Source organism: Rhinatrema bivittatum, chromosome 2 (genome assembly GCF_901001135.1).
Source record: "Rhinatrema bivittatum chromosome 2, aRhiBiv1.1, whole genome shotgun sequence".
Lineage (NCBI taxonomy): Eukaryota > Metazoa > Chordata > Amphibia > Gymnophiona > Rhinatrematidae > Rhinatrema > Rhinatrema bivittatum.
In genome coordinates this window covers 588,774,512-588,792,683 of record NC_042616.1, presented here as the reverse complement: position 1 = coordinate 588,792,683, position 18,172 = coordinate 588,774,512, and the positions used below count along the sequence as shown (strand labels likewise).

Genomic DNA, 18,172 nt, shown 5'->3' with positions numbered 1-18,172 from the left:
CTTGTCTGAAGAGCCATGTTTTAAGGTGTTTTTTAAAAGTTTGGAGAGAGGGTTCTTGGCGAATCTCGGGTGGTAGTACAACAACAATTGATAAAAGACACCTCTCATTCTTGGTGGGATGTGTTTTTCGAACGTTCCTCTACTGCCACAATGACTCTGAATTGGATTTTTCATCCTATCCTTATTGTAATGTGTGTATGCCTCCTGTGCCTAGTGTGTACATGTTATGTTACCTATCGAGTGCATAAAATAGCACGTCAAAGTAAATATACCACTACAGTGGCTTCGTATGCAGTGGTGCCTGCATTGGAGAATGATTGGTCAAGGGTGGAGTGTAGGATAAACATGCTCTTGTTAAACAGGTTGTGCAGCTCAGCTTTCTGGCTCCCTGTCAGGAATACGGCGGTCTGATCAACCGCCTACATGCCAGGGACAGGATGAGTCTGAGTGGGCAGTAGCAACTGTTGACACATAACATGGGGGGATAGTGATCAATCATTTCTCTCTCGCACACACACTTGTTTACGGCACGGTATAAAAGAGCAGGACTTTCCAGTGTTCGGCGGGAGTAGGAAATATTGCCTCTATAGACGAATAGAGTGCTGGACACTGAAAACCCCCTACTCGCCTTTGCTGACCTGACGACTCCTCGGTGCAAGGCTGATGACACGAAGGGTGCTGGATGGCATATGCAATCATGTTGTATGTAAATAACTTTCTGTAAATAACGTATATTACCATGATGTCACATTAATAAATGATGTCATAGATATTGTGTCAGAGTACCTTACTCTCTCATTCCCAACACTTGGTAAGGCTTTCCGCGCTGTTTGATCCACCGCACACAGCCCAGGCAGAAGGAAGAAAGGCCAGGCTAGCTACTGCCCTCTGTCTTATTCTCCATCCTGGCTCATCACCCCCACTCACTGATCCTTGATCCAATGGGATCATGCCTTAGCATGAAGGGGGACAGCCCAGGATTACACCAAAAGTGTTCCTCTCCCTGATGCCGGGCATGACGTCACCAGCTTGTTGCCTACCACCTCTCCTCAGGGAAGCGCATGGGGCCAGCATGGCATGGGCCTCGCTGTTACTTGCGGTAATCCAATCCATGCAGGTAGTTGGATGCCTGACATTTAGTGGACAGTGTAAGAACAAGGTGCAAAAACTTCCTATAGATATATTTCAAAATAAGAAACATATGGGTTGTATTTAATTTTCTAAACACAAGAAATCACAGAGAATATTTAGCTTGCCATGGAGGAAGTATCAGAATTCTCTGCACCTAATCACAAAGTAATGTTTATCTTCCCACGCCTACCTCTTCCTTGGCTATAGAGAGCCTACGTTTACACAAGAGACTATCCGGACAATTATTACCATGCCTAGTATGTTGCTCCTTCGAAGTTTCACTGATTAATAACAGTTCCTTCCACATTCCTAATGTTTTATGATTCTGTGTCTGCTATTCCCTCAGATGAACAATCCTTTCAAAAGAGTGGAGCCCCTTTCCTCTACAGAAAACAAATGAGTAAACAGGGTGAAGTAATAGCATGCCCCTGCTGTGAGAGGAAGGAGGGAGCTGGAGCCTCCAGGGAGGCTTCGCAGCGTCACATTTCAAGGGGGCGCTGAAGGGAGGGGGGGGTGAGCTCATTGAGGGAAATCTGCCCGGAGGAGGAACAACTGGGAGGAGGGATGGGGAGGAGAGGAAGGGAAGGGATTTTGGAAGATCATTGGGGGGTGGCTGCATGCAGGCTGTAGAGAACTCTCCTCCGCCCATCTCAGCCTGAGCCGTGGGGTGGGGTGGAGTGGGAGGGGGGGGGGGGGGTCTCTCTTCTCCTCCCCCACAAGGAAGCGTGCGAGAGTGGAGCGGAGCCGGTGACAGCGAGCGCGGGGATGAGGCTGCGGGCGCTTTCCCTGCTCCTGCTGAGCGGATGCCTCAGCCAGGCCATCCCGGTGCGACCGACCAGCAGGAGCAAGTAAGTGGGGGGGGCAGCCGAGGAAGGGAGGGCTTGTAGGGTTTTTGCCTTCCACTTTTGGCGGGCACAGGAAGAGGGCTGAGGCTTTCGACACTGCGCCGGCGGGCAGCCTCCTGGGGCAAAGCTGCGCGCTCAAGAGGCGCATGGGAACCGCGCGTGCATCCCGGCGCTCTGCCTGCCTCCTCCCAGCCGCAGGTGGAGAGCCGAAGCCGGGGGTGGGGGACACGTTTGACGTTTCCCCCCTGCTGGCCGAGCGCGTTAGGAGAGGGTTTCCTGAAGGTGTGATACATGGGGAGCAACTGCCCAGCGCGATGCTGCCTGCAGCTGGGCAGAATGGAAGAGCGCCGGGAATTAGCAAGTCAATGGACTACGGCAGCCTTAGAAACAATGCAGCCAGCTGCTTACGTCCTTGCACAAACTTCTCGGGACCTGTAATGTAACACAAAGTAGCTCACCGAGTGAAGTTTAAAAAAATAAATAAATTAATTAAGATATTCATTTCCATTTGGGATTAACAAATGTTTAACCCAAAAGCCCCTTTTTGTATCCGCAGCAGTACCAAGCTGTTGTTGTTGCATCTGAAACTTCAGAGGGATTTAATGCTCTCCATTGTTTGTTAGTTTAAGACACTCTCTGTATCCTGTTTCTTGTCGTTTTTTTCTTCTTCAGGAACTGGTGTGCCTATATCGTGTACAAGAATGTCAGCTGTTCTGTGCTGGATGGAACTGAGAGCTTTATTCAGCCTCTGTACAAATGTGCCTGGGACCAGATTCCCTGTCTGCCGATACTGGTGTAAGTAATCGAGGAAGAAACTGTTGGATGGGGTAACATCTGGCATTGCTTCATAAATCATTTCGAAATGATCATGAAAGCCCAGCAACAACTAATAGTTAAAAGGGTTCCCAGCAGGCATATCGCTGCAGAGACCTTAGGGATAAAGAAGTGACTCCTGAATGTATGCACTGGAGCTGTAATTCTAGGCATTCAGACATATATACTGTATGAAGATTCCTTGTTTCTGCTTTCTTGGCCCCATTAGACCATGTACAAAGGAAACGTTTTCTTGCATTCCCATTTCGTTTACTGATTTTTTTGGGCAGCTGAAACAAATTACAGGCATGTATTGCTGAATAATCTGGTGCAAGACCATACAGTAGGTTAACCAGCACTGCTTGCCGAAAATTGGGAACTGACTGAGCTTAAATTATAACCAATCAGTTAAAAAAAGAAATATGAAACAACGAAAATATGTTCACAAACAGTTTTAAAGTGTTAAAAATAAGTATACACTTTGATGCTTGATGCATCAAAATTTAATCAGGCAGTTTTCTGGTTATGTAACAGCTGTGTAACACCTGTCGCCAAGTGGTTTTTTTTTAAATTATTATTATTTATCTGGAACCAAATTTGGATTGATAACAAGATCACAAAACCCCTCACAAAATAGCATTTTCCTAATATTTAAAATCAAAATATGGTGTTTGTTCATAGCTTTAATGCCATTTATTTAAATCTTTGCACTTACTATCATTTGCAAAAGGATATAATACTACAAACACCAAAAAATGCATGGAGTTGGAAGAAGGAAGATTAGATTTGCCTTAGAGTGTCTCTACTGGATTGCTGCTGATTCCGTGGTCTCACTTTGATCATTTTCTGATGCCTTCTTTGACAGTGTTTGAATGGCTATTGTTAAAAAACCATGATGTAGAAAGAGGAGGGTAAATATGTGATTTTCCAGAACTCCAAGTTTCACTGCCACATTTGTTAGAGCTGGAGGAGGAATACTTGAATGTCTGTGACAGGGAGTAAAAGCTGGAGATGGTTATTGTTTTAGTGCAGTAATTAATACAGAAAATACTAAAATCATGGAAATGGGTAATTCTAGATGGCTGCTAAGAAAGGTGATAGTTTGCAAAGCTGAGAAATACTGTGACATTGTACAAGATTTTCAGGGCAAGTCATTGTCCTCCTGAGATGTTAGTCCAGTTGTGAGTGACTGAATTTCATTTCAGTGCATCTTGACGCTTTCTGTCCTGTTCAGTCAATTGGAATCAGGGTTAGAATACCAAGACTGCATCATTAATTATTTTATTTAAAATGTTATATTCTGCCTCATTCAGCTACCAAACTTGTTTTATTTAGAGAAATTTGAGTTTTAGTCTTTTGTCTACTTTTTATGTTTATATAAGGTTTTGGTTATGGTTTGATTATTTTTGTTAGTTTATTAACCAGTTTTATATATGTTTTAGTTTTTTAATGTATTTATTGTTGTATATGAATGATGTTTATCAATTTCAATGTATAGTGTTGTGACTCACCTTAAGCTATTTCTGGAAAGGCAATCAAAGAGTGTATGAAAATAAATAAGGACATGAAGCTTGATTAACAACAATACTGCACAATTTGCTTGAAATGGACTTCCTGAGCTGGTGCATCATGCTCCATTCCTGGCCTTATTCCAATCCAATCTAATATCCCTCATTTTTGAGGCTGCTTTCAAATCTTAACCCCTATTTGTCCCATTCATAGCCTTATTGATTTTAACTATTTTCTTAATAAATGAAACTCCCAAAGTCTCTCTTGCCCTTTATAACATAGTAACATAACATAGTGATGATGGCAGAAAAGGGCCAAATGGTCCATCCAGTCTGTCCGGCAAGCTTCTTATGGTAGAATCTGCCACACCGTGCAGGTCACCCCCATATGTTTGTCTTGACTAGATCATAAGCAGGGACTGTCTCTAGTGTATTTTTGTACAGTGCTACATACCCTGAGTAGCTCTATAGAAGTGATGAGTACTAGTAGAAGCACTGCAGTATTCTTGAGTGCTTTGATGTCTTCAAAGAGATTCTGTTACCAACAATGTGCTGGGGTAGAGCTGGAGCGCTACTTGAAATGGAGGCAAGCACAGTTTTAGATCCCAACAGAGCAGCAAAAAGTGGGGAACGGCCACCATTAGAAACAAGAGACTCATGGTAGATGTTACTTAATGTATGAATGATAGAAGAAATGATGAGATCAGTTCTGCTTCCAGGAAATTCAATAAAACTATATATTTAAATCCATCTGATCCCCTCTGTTTACTTTCTAGTGATTCTGGTGTGCAGACTGTGACTCAGCTTCATGGATTTTTCTGTTTGGCACTCTTTGTACTGTTGTGAACTCCAGTTATAGCTGCTGTATCCATAAGCCTCAACTACCTCCAATCCATCTTGAGCCAGGTCTTGCTTTGAAACTCCCGTCCCTTAGTGTTCTAGGATTTGTCATCACAAAATGTAGGACTCTAAATCCTGGAATGCTTGGAGTCGGAAGTGAAAAACCATTAATTTACAGGAAGAAAGCAAAGTGTGCTGTTAAAGTCACCCACCGACACTGTGCCCAGCGGTGGTTTGGGGTGCTATATATTAACAGGAGAATGTCTGTAATCTCTGTGAGAATGTTACAGTGGGTATCATCAGAGTAAGACTACCACTACAGCTGAAACTGTGCCAATGGCTGCAGGAAAGATACAGAGAGACTGTGTCTGCTTCTTGCAGCATGTGCCCTATAGTGACTTAGAGGCAGCCTTCTGCTTTCTCTGTGTAAAAGAGTCAGTGTGGCAGTGTACTGATTCTTATGTGTGTGTCACTCATGCACTGTTTGACTTATTTACTTAAGAGTAAATTTCCAAAGGGCTTGTGCCCATAAAAATAACATATATGCATACACTTGCAGATATGCCATTTTCTAAATGTCAAGTGAGCATGTGTATTTTCCATTTCATGTGTACATTTTACTAATGGAAGGAAGGTACAGGCTAAAGGCGTTCTGAGGTGGATTAAGAAATGCATGCGGCATTTTCTATTTTGTAAGAGATATACACGTATTGTTATATTTTCCTAAATGCCTAAAATATACGTGCATGTGTTTATAAAACAGGTAGAGAAACTAAGGGCCAGATTTTCAAAGGATTTACGAGTGTAGGAGGGGTTACATGCGCCAGGCCTATTTTCGAAAGGCCCGGCGAAGCACATAAAGCCCCGGGATGCGTGTAAGTCCGGGGCTTTACTAAAGGGGCAGGGCATGGATGGGGTGGGGCGGTCCAGGGGAGGGGTGGGGCCAGTGGCTCCTGGCACAGTGGCCATTTGCTGCTGCGCGCGCAACTTACTTCAGCTCCAGGGCTGAAGTAAGTTTAATAACAAAAGAAAAAAAAGGTAGGGGGGAAAGGGCAGGGGAGGAAGGGGAAGGGAAACGAAGGTGGGGAGTCGGGAAGTTCCCTCCGAAGCTGCTCCGATTTCGGAGAGGCCTGGGAGGGAACGGGGGAAGGCAGAGCGGCTCGGTGCGGGCTTGGTGCACGCAAGATGCATCCCCTTGCACACGCCGACCCTTGATTTTATAACTTTCGCGGCCTGTGTGCGCAATTTATAAAATCAGGCATACATGTGCGTGCCGGGTAGTGCACGTACATGTACGTCCGCACGCACCTTTTAAAATCTACCCCTAAGCGTTTTCTTGCATTGGAAATATTGGAAACGTATTTGAGTACTTTCAGAGCAGAACTATGCAGTATTTTATAAATAGTGCTGCTTCTGCCACACAGTTTGTAAAATACTAGAATACACCTCTCTGCATCCACTTATGTGTGCAAGTGCTGTACCATGAATAGATTTGAAAGTTAGGTGCCCCTTGAACATAGTCATTCAGCAATCATTCACTCATTGAGCGCTGTTTGTGACGAAAGTAACTGAATGGTCTGCTGTCTCTGGGTGTCAACACTAGGGTGTGCAAGCATTGTATCACTAAAAGCCCTGTGTTAATAAATGTCATCATGTCACTGCATCAACAGGCAAACATGGCAGCGGGAGAGGAACAGGGAAGGCTGTTCCTCCAGAGACTTGGGGCCAGCACAAGTAGCAGTGGTGATGATGAGAAGCACAGAATGAGGAGCAGGAGTATTTCTAGCAAACTCAGAAGGATTTTTTTTTTTTTTTTTTAAGAGGAAGAAGCCAGTTAGAGAGACAGGGCTGGCCTAGAAGGGGTACCAGTAGCTCCTATCGCCACAAGGGAGGCAGGGAAAGACAGACTCGGTGGAGGGTTGCAGGGATCGTAAGGATGTGCTAGGAGCACAAGGGCACTAACCAAAACCAGCACAGGACTCCCTGTTCCATTCTGATGAGGGTCTGCAGCAGATCTTTGCAGAACCTACTGATTCAGATGAATCATGTAAGGGATTTAAAAAAATTAGAGGAAGGGGATGTTGAAAGTCTAGTAGTTGCGGAGGGTTTGGAGAACCTAGTTATTAGCATGATATCTGGGGAGCAGCCAAGGGCAGTAAAGCAATTCTGTTGGGGTCAAGATCATCCCCCAGGAATAACAGGAAGTTGAGCACAGGAGAAATGCCCTTAACCTTGCACCTCCTGGGTCTGCTGTCAGCCCCTGCCCCAGCAGCAGCACCCAAGGATCCAGAGAGGGGATCCAGCATGATATTAGAGATGTGGAGGCACGTTGCGGTATAACCTCATGCCCCCACCCCTCGTCTTCCTTGTCGCCTTGGGAGATCCTTCTCTGTTTTTCTGCACTGTCCAGATATTTTTGGAAATATTTTTGTATTAAAGGAGTGATCAATTTTTGTGCTGCAAAGCCACAAACTGACCTGGTTTATTGGGTAACAAGGATATGCAAATGAATTATATTGTGTAGCATAGCCATTGCACGCAGCATATTACGAATATTAATTATGAATACCCTGAAAACAAAACCTGTCTGTGGTCTTAGCGGACTTGACCTGGTCATGCCTGTGCCATGTAGAATATTTCCCAGTGCATGCATGTTTCAATATTTCATGTCCAGTTGTTATACGGACTGTGATTCCTGCAGGGAATGCTCACACTGGGCGAGCAGGTAACAAAACTAGGTTTACTTCAGAATATCCATTTTTATACTTTTTTGAAGCAACTCAATATTAGATCAGGCTGTGCTGTTGTATCAGACAAAAAAGGAAGTTACGGGGGCAGTCGAGTACAAGATGTTATTACAAGACCTAATATGGAGATTTTACCACTTGCAGGAGGTGTCAGAAAGTTAGGGCAGTGATTAAAGCTCACCTGGGATATGTAAAACTACACTCTGTGTGACCTAGAGCAAGCCAGTTTATCTTGTTGTTTTTTCAGTTTGGATAATAATATCACAATCCTTGTTCATTCACAATGAACCTTCAAATTGGTAATGTGGGGGGTGCTTCCTGGTGGACTTTTGTGTAACAAATGATTTTATCGCTTTGAAAATTTTGCCTTATGTTTTTGTAATTATATACACTTTTCCTAACAAGATGTAATCTCTTGGAATTTAAAGTAAATATATAATAAAAAATAACCTATTGCATGCTATTTACATGTATATAGAACAACCTGAGTTAATTCCTATTCAAATGCACCACCCCCATTTAACACAATAGCACACTATAGGCAAGCCATTCTTCTAAGGGTTTTCTCCTATCTTGTGGCTGGTGAGTCCATTCATACTGGCTTATGCGTTGCATTTAGTGCTTGGAACCTAATCTACCCAGTATGATCCATTAAGTTGATGATTATACTTATTACTGTTTTAGCATATGGGATATTTTCCATCAAAGCGGTTACCGAATGCAGGCAGAACACAATCAGGCAAATGTTTAGACATAAGAATATAAAGTTACGGCGAGACAGTGCAAGCATGAGTGAGTGAGAGGGCCTGGCAGGTAAAAATGACAATGGGAAGGGATAAAGAGAGTGAAGGGACCTGCGGAGGAGTGCATGTGCTATTTAAAGCTTTATTTCTGATGACCTATTGATTCCTCAGTCCTCGAGTAAACCAGCGCAATGCTCAGCTTCACAGCTTGCCACAGACTGTACCATTAGAAATAACATCTCACCCGTGCGCCTGTATGCACATGTACAGGACCATTGCATTAGTGTCATATATTCTTGCAAAAAACAGAGAGAAGTAGGCAGGGTATCGATAGTACAGTTTCAATAGGTTAAAAGTCACAGTGGTAGTGGCTGTTGAAAACTAGGATTTCAAAAGTGTGTGTTTTTAAAGGGATTTCTTACATTTCTTTTTACGCACTTTAGAAAAACAATAGATTCCTTTATCTGCATACTCTTAGTGGAAGACGTTTTGTTAGTTTGCAATTAGTGTCTTTGCCCTGGGCCCAGGATGCAGAAGGAAGAGCAGCCAATATTCCAATAAAGTCAGAAAACCAACAGCAAGAAAAGAGAAAAAGAACAATTTCCTGACTACGCCCACTAATAACAAGGGAGGGCAGCTATAGCAATGTATCCATTAGTTCCTGGAGCATCCAAGAAGACAGACAATGGAGTTCTTTCATGAGCCAACTTGTCACTAAGAAAAAGTGTAAGTTGGCGAGGTTCCAAAAACACACATCTGAATAGAAGAGGTGTTTTATGGAATAACTCAGCTCTGAGAGTTTGATATTCTGTCTGATTCCTAGTTCTGGTTCGTTGTTTCTGGATCCGCTTCTAGTAGAGATAAATATGTCACTCAGCGTTTATTGAAGAACAACAAATCACTTTTGCCTTAATTCAGTGGGTTTCCATTCTTGTCCTCAAATGCCTGCAATGGCTTGGATTTCCAGGGTAATCAAATTATGCAAATTAACCTGAGACCAAATGTATCAAAATATACCTCATGAATATTCATTATGGCTATCCTGAAAACCTGACCCATCTGGGGTACTTGAGGGGGGTCTGAAATAACCTCATTGATTTAAATCAGGGATTTCCAAACCTGTTCTAATAACCCTACAGTCAGTTGGAAAATCCACAATAAATATGTATGAAGTAAATTTTCATATAAGGGAGTCTCCAATGTATGAAAATTTATCTCATGTATATTTATTGCAGATATCCTAAAAACCTGAATGGCTGTAGGACCAAGAGGACAGGTTTGGAAGTCCCTGATCTAAAGTGTATATCTTTGTGAAATGAGTTTGATTGTATCTGTGAAACTGGCTACTGCTTTTGATGATGCTTCAGAAGTTCTTGTATCCTTAAAATGTAGAGCGAGGCCGACCTAGGCATAGCTAGGGATTATTTTTTTTATAAGAAATTAAGGCTTTTATTTATTTTATTAAATGTTTGTAATATTTTTCCCAAATTCTTCTCACTCCCTTTTAAACCCAGGTGACATGCCCGGGTGACTCAAGACTGAGAGGTACTGGCAAGGGCTACCACGGTAGTGCCAGCTGTCTTCCTTCCTTCCCCAGGCCTGAGCGTGCCACTGCTGCAGCACGCCCAGACCTGACCAGCCCTGTCAGGTGTGGGGTTCTGAACCCAAATCCTCTATGCTTCAGTGCTGAGCCACTAGACTGACCCTGACAAAATGTTAATTTTACTGCCATATTAAATTAATACAAATTTAAGTAAAAGAAAGCCGTTCTAAAACTTTATTAAATATGGAGAATAGAATAGTCAAAGGTGATCAGTTTACATGTGGCAGAAATCCAGTGCAGGTGTCATTTCCTTTCATGGACAGTGGAACCGGAGTTAGTGGTTAGAGAATTTAACTCTGAGTCAGGCAAAGCCCTGGAGCACATGTTCAGTACTGCCCTCTGCCATTAAAAATCTTTGTCTGATCTTAGGAAAGTCATTTTACTTTCTTGCATCTGTTTTTTTTTTTTTTTTTTGGGACCTCACTGAATACCAGGTGTTTGTCTTAGTTTGGCTAAATTAATTAAAAAGAGGGCTCATTCTGTGGCTTTCAATTTTTTGGCCTGGGGGGGAAAGGAATGCAGTGCAGCCGGCTGGAGTGATAACATATCTGAACTCTGGACACCAGCTGCAGTCTTCCCATACACCACTTAAAGAAGCCTCTCCTGCTCCTGAGATAAGAGCAGAAAATAGCTTTATTAGCCTGCTTGCCCTCTAAGGAAGAGGCCTTTTAAAGGCATCACACAAACACCCAATGCAATTTGCATGGTGTTAAACTTCAGCTATTTTTTCATGCAAGGATTTGAGAAATTGTCCACGTTGTGCCAGGTAAATAGTTGCTCTACACTTACAAATCTGCAGTCACCCCAGGAAGGTACCAGTCTGAAATCGACTATTTCCTTCCAGACCCGATGAAGGGAGTAATAGCTTAGGAAAAAAAAAGTCAAGCAATGCATTGAAGTTAATCCAATAAAAAGGTATAACCTTATTCTAAAGTTTGTTAAACTGTACTCCTAATATCTCTAGCAAGCTTCATTTTAGCATTTATAATTTCTTCTGCACTAGAGGTGAACTAGGATGTCTTTTCAATCTATACTGCCAGAAAAAAATGTACAAGCTCCTATTTCTTGAATAGACTGAATAAATCCATGCCTTGTATTTTTATAAAATGAATAAAATAGAGAAGGTAATTATCTTTATAAGCAAGGCCACTGAGTAGTTTTAGGAATATATTATTTGCATAGTTTCAGTGGGATTTTTTTTGTTTCAGGGGTGGAATTGTTCTGTCCTTTTTTTCTGATAATTCATTCCTATATTCCATCTTATCCTACATAATACAAACTAGTGTCCGTCTGTCATGTTCCCATAAAAGGAGTCAGCATTTCAAAGTCTTTTGCCAATCTATCAGCTTTTATTCATTTAGATTTAGCTCACCCCTTTTTATTGCAGACTCAAGGAAAGTTACATTCAGGTATTTCCCTGTCCCCGGAAAGGTTTATAAATCAGTTATCTGCATAAATCAGGATATATATGCACATAAGTCTAAAGTTACAGCAGTATTTTAGAAACTGAGTGGGGGGACCCACACAATTAATTGAATCCTGAGTATCTCTGCTCCAAATGTACACTTGCAGGGAATCATATACTTTTTCTACTCATTTTATAAATGTATGCGCACAGAATTTAAGGTGAATTTTAAAAGCCCAGCGCATGCGTCAATTAGGGGGATGCGTGCACAAGTCGGGCTCGAGCACACCGAACCAATTTTAAAAGCCTCCCAGATATGCGCAAATCCCCTGCAGCGCCCACATCTCAAAAGTTTTCAAAAAGGGGTGTGGGCATGGTCAAGGCGGAGGCATTTTGGGGAGTGAACCAAAGATATGCACATAAATACTTACTTGCCTAGGTGTGCATCCAGATCCCCTGCCGCGTAAGTTTACTTCTTCTATGGAAGAAATATAAGTTATAAATAAAGAAAACTAGGCAGATCTATGGGATTTTAAAGTTGGGGCTAACGGGGGGAAGTGAAGGCTATTAAACTAGAGGGGTTTGGAGGACCTATCCCTTAACTGGGTGAACTGGGGATGGACTGATTTAACTGGCAATGGAGTCGACATGCACCTCTTAAAACTAGAAGCACATGAAATCAGCAGATTCAGGCTGAGGCTTGCACTCATATGCCACAACAGTGGCCAGCAATAATCCACTCTGCTTATTTGGGAGCTTATCCCATGCACCCCAAACATGCAGGCCATGGAGCGGACCCTCACAATGGCAGCAGGCGGCACAATGTGTTACGTGATGGGTGTTTTAGTGTGCCCTTGGGCCTCAGCCCGACCCCAGACGGATCCAGGACCAAACCGAGGGTTAACGGCGTGTTCCAGCATGGCAGACGGTCTGACCCTCTGCCAGGCCTGCAAGCTCCCAAGGCCAATAACATGATGTTGGAAGTTGAATGGTCCTCTGACCATTCCGAGCCCTTTCAGACCTGCCGCTTGGATCGGCATGGAGCAGCAGGCCTGGCCTGAGGATGAGGGCAGACGGGCCTTGACATGAAGACATGACACCAAGGTTGATGCAATGGCATCACAGACGAGGGTTGAAGGCATGACACCAGGGTTGTTGAAGACATGACACCAAGGCTGATGCAGACGGCATCAGAGATGAGGGCTGGAACAAGACATGACACCAAGGCTGATGCGAAGACATCACGGACCAGGGTCGATGCAATGGCATCCCGGACCAGGGTCGATGCGACGACATCAGATACATGACGAAGAACTTGACAAAGTCCAGACGAGACGAGAAATTGGGCGGAAGGACATTGGCACTGTCTCTTAGGGCGCCCTACTCAGCCCACCTTCACGGGTGGACCCAATGGGCTGGTCGCGGACCACCCTGTCCCACTGTGCACCCTATACAGCCCGAGGAGGCTGGTCACAAACCACGCGGAGAGCAGGACAAGCGCAGGGAAGAATCCAGTCGAGGTGGGACTCCAACGATGGAGCCAGATGTCGTCCGAAGCACCACAAAGGCTGGCAGGACATGACGGCTCAGGAGCACAGGAACGAATTCCACCTGTAGGCTACTCCACGCTCGGGAAAGATGTCATCCGAGAAAACACGGCCTGACAGGACCAGAAGGCTCAGGAGCGCTGAAGCAAACACCAAGAAGGGCAGGACACCAGGAGGCGAAACACCAGGAGACGAAACACCAAGACACCTGGACGAGGACATCATGCACAAAGACATGACATGACGACAAGATGAAATGATGAGGAGCTCCACGAAGAAGACCTGATGGAGCTCTGGCAGGCAGGAGCCTCCAGAGTGAAGTAACTCCGATGCAAGGCGAAGACGTAATGTGAAGACAGCACTTTTATAGGGCTAACACAGGAAATCCATCCATAGGCGGGGCCAGCACACTTCCTGTGTCTGGTCCTTTAAATTCTGTAGAGAGGAGTGGCCGGGCGCCTAGGAGGAAGCAAGCAGGAACTGTGCAGGACCATGGACAGTGGCCTGCACAGCGTCGACATCGCGAAGAAGCAGGGTTGGCCTGAGAAGCAGCCCCCAATGACAGTAGCGGCTCCAGCTGCTGCAGGAGACCCCGGGGGCAGCTCCAGCCGCTACTCGAGCCTGGGGAGGCAGCCTCCTACCACGAAGATGGAAACAGCATCGGCGGCGGCTCCTGTGCCGCAAAGAGGAGCAAGGAAGTCTGCGGCTCTGGCCGCGGTGAAGACTGATACCAGGGGTGGCCTCCGGGCCACGTGAGGAACTCCAGTCCGCGGCTCCAGCCGCGCTAAAGGCCTGACTCCAGCGGCACCAGCCGCGTCGGGCAGTATAAGCAGCAAGGGTAAGAAAGTGCCTGCTCGCGGGCAGAGGACAAGAGAAAACAAAAGGAGAAGGAACAGATCAGGGTCCAGCTCAATAACTCACCTCTAATACTTCAGACTCTGACAGCACCTCCGATTCTAGTCCATCCAGATCCTCCAGTGAGACGTCAAGAGGACCCCCAACCCTAACAATGCTATCACAACTATGGGAAATTTTCCCAAAAGACTTGTGGCAAAAGATTAGAAAGCAGATATATATATATAGAGAGAGATATATCGTATTTAGACTATTGGAAGAAAGAAGGAAGAGGGGCGATAGGAAGAAGAAGAAGAGCGATTGGCCACTGGGTGCTGACAAAACTATCCCTAGGAATATCATCAATTAGACAAGCTTTTTTAAGGATGATGAGTATCATCAGCCAAAACGACCCCTCCCAGTATGGCCCTATGTTGAGTTATGCTGACATCATTTTAGAAGCCTATAAAGAGTATGATGGCTGGGCTTGGCTTTACGAGAAGCACTTCCAGGACAAGATGGAAAAAAAAAGATTCGTGTCCTGGGGCATGCAAGATGTAGTTCTCTGGTTCAACAGATGACAAACAAGGTGAGTGATGCCAGGACTCAGGGTTGAGCTGTGCAAAGATCCAGTATTACACTATTGCTGACGGCCACCATGGCTGCAGGTGTGAATAACACATGTTGGCAATATAAGAAGTCTTTGTGTAGTTTTCAGGACTGCAAGTTTTGGCAGTCTGTTCCATCTGTTTCAGTTCGCATCTGGTGAACAAGTGTGCCAGGAAGGCCCGTACTGGGAGTACTGCAAAAGCAAAATGAGTCTACGACTTTCAGCAAGGCCATATCCCCTATTAATTTGAGCTCGATGTTGGCATCTCTAAATTATTACCTCCAATGCAACACAGCAACTAAATTCACTAATGCAGGTGTAGCCAACTCCGGCCCTCAAGAGCCACAAACAGGCCAGATTTTCAAGATATCCACAATGAATATGCACGAGATAGATTTTAATGCATTGCCATCATTGTATGTAAATCTATCTCGTGCATATTCATTGTGGATATCCTGAAAACCTGGCCTGTTTTTGGTTCTTGAGGACCAGAGTTGGCCACCCCTGCACTAATGGTTCTCTGACAGGATTTATTATACCACTGCAGGGCTAGATCAACAGCCTTGATGCATATAATGCACCTTTGGCAGTGCAATGTCAAGACATAGTTCAGCAGAAGATCGATAAGGAGCTGGAATTGGGCAGGATGGCGGGTCCATTCTCATATCTGCCTCTTGTGAAAATCATGTTATCACCATTGGCTGTTATTCCAAGGAAGGAACCAGGAAAATACAGGTTCATCCAGAATCTGTCTTATCCAAAAGGTGCTTCTGTGAATGACAATTTGCCCACCGTGGAATGTACAGTACAATACTCATCGTTCTATAGCACCATCGCCCTGCTGAAAGAATGCGGTTAAAGCACTTTGATGGCTAAGACAGATATGGAGTCTGCATTCCAGCTGCTGCCCGTTCATCTAGGCAGCGTCCCACTATTGGGATTCAAGTTTCACAGGCAATACTATTTGCTTAAATGTATGCCTATGAGTTGTTCCATCTCATGTTCCTGCTTCGAGTTATTCAGCTCCTTCCTCCATTGAGTGGCAGCATAGAGAATCGGTATCAACAACATTATTCATTACCTCAACAATTTCTTACTTGTGGGGCTGGCTGAGTAAGAAACTTGTGCCATATTGTTACACGCATTCCATGATCTGGCGGAAGATTTCGGAGTACTATTAGCATATGAGAAAATGGAAGGACCCTCCACTGTCATTTATTTCCTTCGGATTGAGCTCAACTCAGATAAGATGGTGTCAAGACTGCCTGAGGACAAGTTGCTTAAACTGAGATCAATGCTCTGACTTGTATTAAAGGCCAAGAAATTCAGTTTGACCTACATGCAGTCCCTGCTAGGTACCCTGAACTTTGCATGCCAGGTGATACCTATGGGGAGAGTGTTTCTACAGAGCTTAGCAGCAGCGATAACAGGGGTGGCTAGAGTGAATCACTTCTGGATAAGGTCAATCAAGGATGATCTGGCGTTTTGATGTGGCAGAAGCATCCCTTCTCCAGTAAGGATTTGGACATATACTCTGATGCCTTCAGTGGATGAGGTTTTAGCCTGTGCTATTAGGTTTCTTGGTCCACCGCACTTTGGCCAAAGACTTGGATTAAAGCGGACCTAACCTGCAATGTCATATTTCTTGAGTAATTTCTCATAATGGTTGCTCTGGTGATATGAGGTTTCAAATTGTGAAACAAGCAGATAATTTTCTGGTGTGACAGTTGTGCTCTAGTGGACATAATTAACAGACAGTCTGCCAGATGCCCTAGGGTTGTAGATCTATTGAGAGAAATTGTGCTGGCGGGCTTAAGGCTTAATACTACAATACAGGCATGACACGTACCAGGAATTAACAATGGTATTGCAGATGCTTTTTCAAGAGTTAAATGGGATTTTTTCCCCATGCAGGTTCCGAACACAATCAAGCCAGAGTGCTTATGGATGATTGGACTGCAACCACCAAAGACCTCCTCCAGAGATCGTTAGCTCCAGCTATTTGGGTTTCATACAATAGGGGTACAAGCTCATTTGGAACTTCTTGGCTGGTGATAGATGGGCTATGGGACCTGTCCCCAAAGATTTGATAGTGTACTACATAGTGGAGGCAAAAGATGCTGGCATATTTAGAAGTGCTGTGTTGGCCTTCTTTACCAAGGCACAAGGTTGGGGGACCCTACTAAGAGTTTCCTGGTTAAAAAAAAAATGATAACGGGATGGATTAAGAAAGTTGGTATGTCGAAGGATTCACAGTGCCCGGTGACACAATGTACATCACAGTTCACATATCCAGATGGACCAGGCTGGATGAGGTGCTACACTATGTCTAAAATTAATCAAATCACTAGTCACTTGCCTGGTAGAGAACTTGAGAGTCTACTTAGCCAGATGCCCCATGGTGATACACTTTTGCTGGTACATGCTGACGGGGTTCTGTTGTCCCGATACCAAATCTCTGCAGGTTTTAGAGCAGTCTTGACCAAGTTAGGTTTCAGTGCAACATAATTTGTTACTGATTCCTTTAGACTAGGTGCGGCACCAGCATAGCGCAAGCATGGCTACTCATGGAAACAATACAGAGAATCGGGAGGTGCAAGTCGGTGGCAATAAATCAATACTTACGATTGGATTTAGCCAGGGTATCTAATCATGTTAATTGATATTCTTTTTAGACTTGCCCCTGGGCTGAAGGAGGGTTTGGATCGTGGGACATTCCTTCGTGCATTGGGCAGCTTGGCGGGCACAAGAACACCCACATGGGCCTCATTTAGGCCTGGCTCCATATGGAGTTCATATTTCTTGGTTGGGCAGTTGTGGTATGCCATGGGAAGAGCTGTTATTTTTCTTGTAGCGCAGGAAGGATGTGGTTGCTGCTACAGAAGCTATATTAATCCACCTTGGGGGTAATGACTTTGGAAACATTAATTGCAGGCAGCTGGTACAAGTTATAAGAAATGATCTTGCAGAGTTGGCTTCCGTATTCAGCAGATATTATTCCACATATTAAATGGAGCGACTCAAAGTTGTGGAAGCAGGGCCGCAAGAATGTGAATCGTCAGATTGGTGTATGCATTTACAAACTGGGGGGGGGGGGGGGGTGGCGGCAAATTTGGCATGATTGGGCTGACAGCCAGTATGAGAGATTTTACAGATAGGATGAAATTCACCTAGGGTATGACTTATTCAACAACACATTACAGGAGGCATTGGAGGGTGCATTGCGTATTGCAGAGGGGATTCACAGATAGATGACCTAGGGGTGTGGGGAGGGCAAGAGGCAAATACAGTACTGCTTCATGCCTGTGTTGAGGTACCCGAGCTGGTGGTCAGTTTTAATGGCTGTACATGGGTTTTACACTGGCCTTCAGGGCAAGAGGTAGACAAAGAATGGCCTTCTGGCCCAATTTCATCGTGGGCCTTCAAGGCCGGTAGTGCAACACATAGGTGTGGGCATGGTAATTTCCGGCAGAGGGCCCCTTTGCTTGGCGACGTGGCAGAGGGGTCGGGTCAACCATTACTACTGCCTTGCTTACTCCATGGCAG

General features: G+C 44.5%; 1 protein-coding gene across 1 annotated transcript in view; it reads left to right on the top strand.

Moving 5' to 3' along the window:
• Positions 1-1,804: 1,804 nt before the first annotated feature.
• EMILIN2 (elastin microfibril interfacer 2) overlaps positions 1,805-18,172 on the top strand; it is a 175,666-nt gene continuing 159,298 nt past the window's right edge. The window contains exons 1-2 of the mRNA XM_029591081.1: positions 1,805-1,979; positions 2,649-2,771. Of these exons, the coding sequence (XP_029446941.1) occupies positions 1,897-1,979; positions 2,649-2,771 (206 nt within the window). The 5' untranslated portion in view covers positions 1,805-1,896. The remainder of the gene's footprint in view (positions 1,980-2,648; positions 2,772-18,172) is intronic.